Source organism: Uranotaenia lowii, chromosome 1 (genome assembly GCF_029784155.1).
Source record: "Uranotaenia lowii strain MFRU-FL chromosome 1, ASM2978415v1, whole genome shotgun sequence".
NCBI lineage: Eukaryota > Metazoa > Arthropoda > Insecta > Diptera > Culicidae > Uranotaenia > Uranotaenia lowii.
In genome coordinates this window covers 195,061,076-195,070,635 of record NC_073691.1, presented here as the reverse complement: position 1 = coordinate 195,070,635, position 9,560 = coordinate 195,061,076, and the positions used below count along the sequence as shown (strand labels likewise).

The following is a 9,560-nucleotide window of genomic DNA, read 5'->3' as shown; positions in this document are numbered from 1 at the left end:
TCGTGTTTCGTTCAAATAAATATTAGAAAATTCCCAAATCGTCATGTCGAACCCGATTAACTTGCATAAGCAATGAGTCCCTTTCTTTCCGTTCTATAGTTTTGGAAATTCGGACTGTTTCTGCAAAATAAGAATACTGTCACATATTTTTTGTAACTTTAATATAAAAAAAATAATTCACATAACTCTTACTCCAACAATGCTCCCATTCTCGCGTTCTGCCACTTGAATCTTTTAGCTCCTTTCTTGTTGTCTCACTGATGAATTTTAGTTTTGAGTGGATTTAAACTCCGTTATTGGGAAGGTATGTCTACGAGCCCTAAACGCATCCCTATTAACAAATCTCTGTAAACTGTTGTTAGCTATTTTCCTTATGTTTGTTGTATTTTTCAATTCTAAAGGTGAGTTATACTTCCTATCTTTGTATTTACAGAATCCAAGAAACGTAGAGAGGATGAATTCACTTTTTCAGTTCACGTAAAGTTTTTCTCTGTTATATATTGGGTTTTTTTTTAACATGAAAAGTTTAAACGAGTGACACTGAACAAAACAACCACTACATCTGTTGTATTGAGCAAAAAAGTGGATAAAATAAAATCTATCGTTTCACACAACGGTTTGTTTAAAAGATCACTAAAAATAAAATAGTACGTTCAAAGGCATGACAAGGAACACTCTTAATTGCATGCAAAAGACTGGTGTAGTATTTGATTTTCGTACTTTAACGAAGATCGCTCATGGCCTTACAGTCAAGATGTCCTTCAATTATTCTGGATATGCGTAGCGCACGAGTCATATAGAATTTTTGCTATCATTAAGATATTAATAAAATATATTTATTGCATCCAGCTTCTTTTCAAACAAGGCAAATGACGCCTTAACCGTATTTGTTGTAAGTCGCTCAAAACTTTTTTGACAACACGTTTCATTTAACCGTACCAACAAGATTTCGATAAATATAGAATTGCTAATCTCCTTAAAATGGACTTTGATCGAAACAGGTTTTCCGCTTTCAAATGCACATCAAAAAAAAAAAGATACGAAGAAACTACGTTCAAAGTATCAGTAGAGCACAGTTTTCCCACGAAATAACAAATGAGGTTATTTAATGAAACACTTTTCGTATATTTTCCATGCTAAAATTTAAAAACATAATTAATTAAATGTATAAAATCATTTTTCCATAGAGAATCCAGCAAGTAACCATACATGTGCTTCAATCTCTAATGGTTAATATACAAAAAAAATTACTTGTAGCTGTAACTGGTTTGAACGTAGAATAAACTCCCCAAAGGGAAACAAGTTCGATTGTGAGTCTTGCTTGTGCGCTCAAATTTATTAATTGAACGCTAAAATCGCAAATATTTTGGTCCAATTATCCACCTCCTCCTCATTTTAACAAAAGCAGCCGAATGCAAAGCAAATGCAATCGTTATTTTTCTTTCGTCTTAAGCTTTTGCATCCTATTTTTCTTTCTTCTGAAGCTTTTTATGGCAGATTTTATAATTTGGCACAATTCAAGCTAACGATTCAAATTCGAAAACGATTTAAAAAGATTGAGAAATGGATAATAAAATGTATTTATTCTCGTAAAAACCCAAGAAAATACAGTTTGATTGATGGGTTAATGGGTGCCTTCTTTATTTAATACGTTTTTCATTCGTTTAATGAGAAAATTTCTTTGAAACTCAAAAACCTCGCAGCTTCATATTCAATGCCGACCAAACCAACAAGTATCTGATACATTTAAAACTCTTCATGTAAATTAACATTAATTCTTAAACATTCAGTTAAACAAAAAATGCCTATCAATAAATGGATGAACCAAGGGACACTCACTCTTAGTTCCAGCATTTCAAAGACCTTCATATCATCAATGAAAAACTTCAAAACATATCCAGCAACACCAATATTTTTTTAAGCTTTGTTTTTTGTTCGTTTCCGGTTAGTCTTGCCATTGCCAATAGTTATCGCTGCTCTATTATCGGTCCGAATTATTTTGCTTGTGTTGTTGTTATCGGTGTCATTACTCCTTTTAGCGCTAACAATAGTATTATTACTAGTACCTCCATTAAGACTATCGAAAAAGATTCTAAACCTACTTTTTGAAACAGCATGATCTCGTTGTTGCTGCCTGGCGGTTTGCGCCATTGCTGATGTTGCTACTGTATCTGGCGACCCGTCGCCAGAGGACCACCGCCACCACCACTTGCTGCCGTTATCATGTCGCCAAGAATTATCTCTACCACCGCTGCTCCCGCCAGAGGCGTACTCTCAAGAGTGTTTGACTTTACCGTTCAGCTGGCGCTGGGCGGATCGCGATGAAGTAGGCACCGATGGGCCACCTCCGATGGCATATTCAGTTGCATGATTGGCCACATGCTGGATGCCTTTTTCCATACACGATTGATAGATAGGTTTCATAATCTGACGGTTGGAAACGGGAACGTACCATTAGAATTCAAAATCGAGGCGTTTTTGACGAAATGAAACGCGATTTATAGACGAATTGTTAGTTGCCAGTTGTTAGAATGAATACTTATTTCTAAGGTAATTTTTTTAACAAGCTGCTAAAGCGTGATACTTTTTCTTCTAAAAAATCAAATATTAGGAACTAGGCTAAATAACATACACAATAGTCAATTTTCGAAGGTGATGGTGTTAAGTTTTGTATTAAGGTACGAATCATAGTAATCTTAGAGAATTCATTCTATGATGGCAACATAGTTCATTTACCATTCCTGTATGTTTATTCGGTCTCATGTTTCACTTCTTGTACAACCAGTGACCAGAGTGGACGGTTTTAGTGTTAACATAAAGAGTGGTCCATCGAATCGGATACGATTTATCGGTAAATTTTTAATTTTTGATTTTTCCTTCCAATAGCTTTTAGGTCGATAATGGAAATTGAACTGGATATTGATATTGGGTCAATGGTGCTGTTAACCTGATATTGGGTCAAAGTATAAAAAAAACCGCAAAGAACTCGACATTGGGTCGGTTCAAGTTGAAAATTCTTATTTTGGAAGCGAACAAACATTGGCATTGGGCTGATCAAGATGGTAGACTTCGATATTGGGTCGAAGTTTGAATAATAGGAACTATTCGATATTGGGTCGAATAAACTTTGATATTGGGTCAAAGTTTTGAAATACTAAAACTTATTCGACATTGGGTCGAAAACTTTGATATTGGGTCAAAGTTCTGAATGTGATAAAGAAACATTTTGATATTGGGTCGAAATGTAAAACGAACTTATTCGACATTGGGTCAAAAAAAATTTATATTGGATCGATTTCAAAAATGCATTTTGAAAATTTTGATATTGGGTCAATATTTTCAAACATATACATTTTCCCGAACGCCGATTTGTGATCGGCTTTGCTTGAACGAAATGATTTGGGCTGTTCGAACATGCTTTCCAAAATGGTGATGATGTGTGTTTTTGATTCAAACTGGAATAAATTTTCATTGTTTTCCTGGCTTGTAGAATATCCGTCACCTAAAACCCAACAATCTACAGTGATGGATGACCATTCGGTAGGTCAAATTTTTACTATGTTGAATATTTAATATCAAGCTTACCCACACAGGTATTCGAAATTGAGCCACAAGCTGTTCTAAGAAGTGATTTCGAATTACAATATTTCGTTGGCGGTGGAAGTTTGCAGATAGTTTAATGACCGGTCTCCTTTTAGAAAGGTAATTCAGAAGTGTTGTCCTAACATCGAGCCACAGCGTGCTCCTGGATTTGCTAATCAGTGATCCCTTAACCAGCTGGCAGACGCAAAAATTTCATTTTCGACTGGAGTAATGATGAAATCATAGACCAATTCCTATGTTGAAATAGTTGGCGGCGTAGTCGTGCTTGAAAATAATGCAACCATCATGCTAGAGCGAGATGTAAGAAAAGACGCACAATGGAATTCATTCAAAATGAATTTTTTCTCGAAAACGTTAATAAATAAATCAAAGCAAGCTTTTTCCTCGCCTAGCAACCGCCTAGCGACAGACATGCACAAACCGTTGGATAGTTTGAAAAGGTGGCTGTGTAAGAAAACGCATATGAAATCATGGTGTGTCGAAATACAACTGTAGTTTTTTCTGTACGACAGGGATATTTCTTTAGGTATGAAAATCAAGTTGGATTTGAAAGCCCACGGTAAAGAAAGATAATTTTCATGTTTTGGGGCCATATCGTTTCCAGAAGAAACATGTTGTTTAGTCAATCAACATGATCCATTGGGTCAGCTCTTTTCATCACTACCTACTTGGTGCTCCCCGTCTCAGGTGGCAATTATATTTACCCGACATTAAAATATCATCTTCATAAAAAAAAAAACTCAACGGACTAGAATGATAGCGAAGAAAGCTTCTCCAATGTTGAGTAATCACTGCATGAAACACAAAAAGTGGTTCGTTAGAGTTGCAAAAAAACCGATGAGGTTTGCAATGTTCAAAATGTCGTCTTTTTTCCAGCATCGCCATTGAAATTATTATTCGACGAAATTAGTCAAGTTCCTCCATATAATGTCAAAGAACGTTGAATGAAGAAGCAAATTTTTACCATAAGTTGTCAATGATTCTGTCTTCGAATCACGTATTTCAACAAGATATTTTTGTGATGAGCTTTATTGACATTTATAATTGCTGCCACGGCCGTCGAAACTTGGAACTTCAATAGCATTACTTTCCAAGGGAAGAATGCAGTTTGCAGCGTGTTAGCCTGAAACTAATGTAGGTAATCAATGAATTGCGATTTTTCTCGAAAGAACACAAAATTAGCTATATTTCACAACATCTCTAGGATATGTGACTAGGCCTAACAAACCAAAACCTTGGTCATTGAAGTCAGAATGATCTGGTAAATTAGCGTTCGAAGCGTTAGCCTCGAAGCGTTCTTAGCATCTTATGTTTGTTTGTTTCGATTATAGTCGCTTTACCATCTTTTCGGTATTCGCCACTTTATATCAACGTTGCAGTTGGCGGACAGTTTTGGAAAAATTGATTCGGTATAACTGTGTTCGATGTTTACTCTTGGATCGAACTCACGGTAATGGGCGGACCATTACGGATGAACGAAAAGACAATTTCTCTTGTGAAGGACAGGAAATTTATTTCATTTTTACCATCATTACAGTTTTAACCGCGAAAAAATGTATCCTTTTTGTGAGGAACTTTACACATTTGCAATAGTCAGCAAATTACATAATAATAAATAGTACATGGACTTCAAGTTAAGGTGATTAATATTGTCGAGATTCATCAAACCCCAATAAGATCCTCTGACCATAGTGAAAACTTAAAAGGTTTGTTGGTTTGTTTGTCTGAGATTTTTACACTCTTGTGTTTTTCATCCCTGATCAAGCAAGAAGGATATATTGTTGTTGTGTTGTAAGAAAAACAACTTCCAGTGTAAGTAAACTTGAGAAATAAATATGTATTGTCTACGAGTAGTTTGGAAAATTACCGATCTAAGAGACATGAACCGTCTTAGCCGATTTAGGATCTAAAGAAACAAATTCTATTTGTGTTCAAAGAGGGAATATTTATTAAAACCAAACTATTGAAACATTGTGAATATTATAGTGAACGTTAGCACAACAATCAAATCTTTTTGAACGAGGAGTTTTATTGCCTATATTAAATTTCTCCTCAATCACCGAGGAAGAACATCTACTTAGGTAGGAGGACAAGTTCAATAGCGAATGTTTCATTTGATCAGTAACCTCTGTTAACTCTATCTGAGGACACATTTCTCATTCACAGAAATTCGCAACAACCACATATTTAATCTTCATGTAAATTTGCGAACTTTTCTACACATGATATTATGAATTACAGAAGCCTGCAGAAGAATAAAAATGATACTTAAGCTGCTTCGCCAATATTCAAAATTTAAAAACATGATAGATATTATGAGTCTTGGAGTTTATGTATAGAATGTGGAACTACATAAATTGGTGTTTGTAAACTTGACATTTTCAACACAATTGATGCTCAAAGATTGTGAACGAACCACCTCGAATTGTGAAAAGCCGGACGACTTTCGCTATCTCAGTTAGATATAATAAGAACTGTGATGCAGCTTTCAACTTCACGCGTTATAAAACGAAAGATGTGTAAATAGAATAAAAAATTGAAAAAAGCATTACCGTTGAAGTAGGTAATACATTAAAAGTGATTCCCATAAGATTATATTCGCACAAGAGTGGAATATCAGATCCAATAGGCGCTGAATCTTTAGTGAAAATTTGAATATATATCCACTGCAGTGAAGGCAGTTAACGTCATCAACAAGTCGAAAGACGCTTATATTCTATTCTTCATCACAAACATCAGATATAGCAGATTTACGCGACTTCATACAATTGTTTCTTGATCTTCGAATCGAAGAAAACGAGATAGAAATCTTTTTTGTCTTAAACGTCTATTCGGGCGGGGGAGTATGTTAAGTTTTGTATTAAGGTACGAATCATAGTAATCTTAGAGAATTCATTCTATGATGGCAACATAGTTCATTTACCATTCCTGTATGTTTATTCGGTCTCATGTTTCACTTCTTGTACAACCAGTGACCAGAGTGGACGGTTTTAGTGTTAACAGATGGAAAGTATAAGAGAAACATGAGTTATCAAAGAAAGAAAGAACATAAGCCGTAAATATTATGAATTTTTCGAGAAATATACAACGGCTCACCGGCAGGACTTTAACCCGCAATCTCCGCTTCAGTACAACGGCGCGTTAGCCAATTTCACCACGGTGAACGTGATGATGGAATCGACCGACACGAGCGTACACGTCGAGCTCCACCGATCAACAGCTCTACCTTCTATCGAAATACCATGTATATCCCGCATGTGACCTTTTCCACTATTGGTCTCTCTTGTTTCTCTATCACCACCCATCGACTCGGGATTTTAGCCGAGCGAGCACATGGTCCATTACTTTGCTTCGCATGGTTCGATTGATACACAATACGTTGGTCCAAAAACAGGGGTATGTTTTGGAATCAAAACTTTGGGGTCCTCAATCGATCCTCGACCTACCAGAAAACCTGATGTCAAATGTTAGGTTGTATGGAAATTTGAAATTATTTGGTCCAGGTAAACTTCGGAATTCACTTGGTTGTTTCTAACTTTTAACTTTCATGTATCGATTGCTCTACGAATTTGGTTTTCCTAATCTACACGTTATTACAAGACCGCAGGATGATACCAGTGAGGCACAATAATAATGATATTAAGGATGAAAGGAAGATATGTCAAAATCAAGGATGAGCTGTAAAAAACTCTTGTTGTTTACTCTATTTGTGTTGTGAGCCTACTTGGTCGAATTGACTTTGATATTCAGTCTTGTTGTTTCACAGACAAGGAGGCTATTTGGTGTTGGTATAGGATACCCTTAACCCTTTCCTTCCCACGAGGTTTTTCACGTTTTAAAAATAGAAATATTGATTTTCAACTGAAGTTCTAGAACAAAAGATGCATTATTTTAGTCTATTTTCATGATCCTGTTGATAAATTTGGGTTTTGAGGTGGATCATATATGCTCCATTGGGAAGATAACAACACAGAGGGTGCAAATGAAAAATAAGAAATAACGGAAAAAATACTTGAAATTTCATCACCTCATTGATCGCAAACTAAAACGATCCTATTTTGTGAAATATTTCTTGGGTATATCCAGCCCTCAAAAGTCAAACTATTGAAATTTTCGAAATTTTCAGTTTTGCCTTGAACAATGGCGGCCATGACACTTTTCGCCAGAGAAACAAAACATGCCGTTTTTTCGAAAAAATCATGAGCTTTTGCAAATATTTTGAAACATGTGGTCATTTTAGTGAATGAAATACCTCTCCTGAAGGGAAAAAACTTCTGACGGAAGGATTTCATGAGTATTGATAAAAAACTTAGCAAGATGAAAAGTACCTTTTGTTCCCATTGTATCACCTGTGCTCCACTTTACTTATTCGAAAATTTACATGTTTTAGTAGGAATCTAAGCAAACCATCATTTGATTTTGCTTACACAAGCAATTTTCTGAACGTCAGTATTTTTATTTGAGGATAATTATGAAAACTTGTGAAATTATTGAACATCAAATGATGACTTGATTTAAATTTAAAAAATATCCAACTTTTGCGCAGCTTTTGATCTGCCGAGCAAAAACTAGTGAATCGATTTTCTTCAAATTTTGTGCAATGATTCTTCATTCATACCTGCACATTCGATGAGAAAATGGTGTTGATCCAAAGCGCCCAGTTCAAATGTGAGCTATGCGAAGTTGTGGATCACCTGTGCTACCATGGGAAGGAAAGGGTTAAGATGGATATACCTCTCCTTTACTGTTTAAATCTTTTTTTGTCGTAGATTAAACAGTCATATTTGTGGAGAACTCGATGCATATGCATGAAAGTTAGAGCCAAAATGAAACAAGTTAATTCTTCAGCTCAGTTCAGCTAGAACAGATGATGTCGAATTCGTTTCTCAAGGAATTTTAACTCCACAGGAGGCATTCGTCCCTAGGTGTCGAATTCCTTGAAACATGAGGCGTTGTTGAGCGATCCATTCTAGTTACTTAATCAAATGAGCTCAAATTTGGCAGAAGGTCCTTTGACAGGCCAAGGAACAATTTCATGCTCCATCTTTTGATTCCACTTTTTTGGACCTCCTACACTGCCGTCCCACCCAAGATTGTGTTCGGGTCAATATGACACGAAGCGCATATTCAAAGCATCTTAATCATCATTCCAATTATAAGAGACCAAGTATGTTCTATCAAAATGATAATCAAGTTAACGAAAAAAAAAACCAAAATTTGAGTTTAGAAAATTGGTTAATTCAGAAATGAGATACAGCATAGCAAAGACAAATTTGATGTCTTTGCTTTAAGAACGATTTTTTTTTCTAGCGGAAAATCCGGGAATGAGATCAAAATGTTCATTGGACCACTATACATCGTCGAATAGATGCATTCTTGACTATTTCAAAAATCGAAGAAGCACTTAAATATTGCAAAGCGGTCAGGAATTGTATAAGCAATTAAAAAATAAAATGTTTTTTTGGAACTTTTTTCATTCGGACTTTTGGAATTTTAAAATGTTGAGAAACTAGAATAAACTACCTACGCAATGAATCTAATATCATTTAAACCATTCAACATTTGGGGCCACCGGAACGACAACAAACGACAAGTCAAATTTTCCCGAAACGGATACTTTGCGAACAGGTTTGGAGGGTTAAACAATATTTTCAATTTTTTTGCATGAATTCAAATCCCACCGACAGTTTAATCGTAGTAAATAGTTCAAATTGATAAATTCACATTTCTTAAAAAAGCTACATTTATTACATCAAACTAAAGAAGTTACAGCCAAAATGCTTCGTGTGACAGTTTGGCGTAGAATCGGAGCGCATACGGGTACAAAACTTTCACAGAGTTATGCATTTTCTTCCTTTGAAATGTCTGTTTTGAAGATTTTAGTAAAGTATTCTCCCTTGAGTTATCCAACCAAATCAGAGCTTCATCATTTAAAAGGACAACAAATTCAAATAAAA

At 35.4% G+C, this 9,560-nt stretch overlaps 1 protein-coding gene across 2 annotated transcripts in view; it reads right to left on the bottom strand.

Moving 5' to 3' along the window:
* Positions 1–144: 144 nt before the first annotated feature.
* The window catches only part of LOC129742378 (atlastin), a 48,329-nt gene continuing 38,913 nt past the window's right edge, over positions 145–9,560 (bottom strand). For both annotated transcript variants that reach the window (XM_055734288.1, XM_055734282.1), the window contains one exon: positions 145–2,427. In XM_055734288.1, the coding sequence (XP_055590263.1) occupies positions 2,275–2,427 (153 nt within the window). In that variant the 3' untranslated portion in view covers positions 145–2,274. The remainder of the gene's footprint in view (positions 2,428–9,560) is intronic.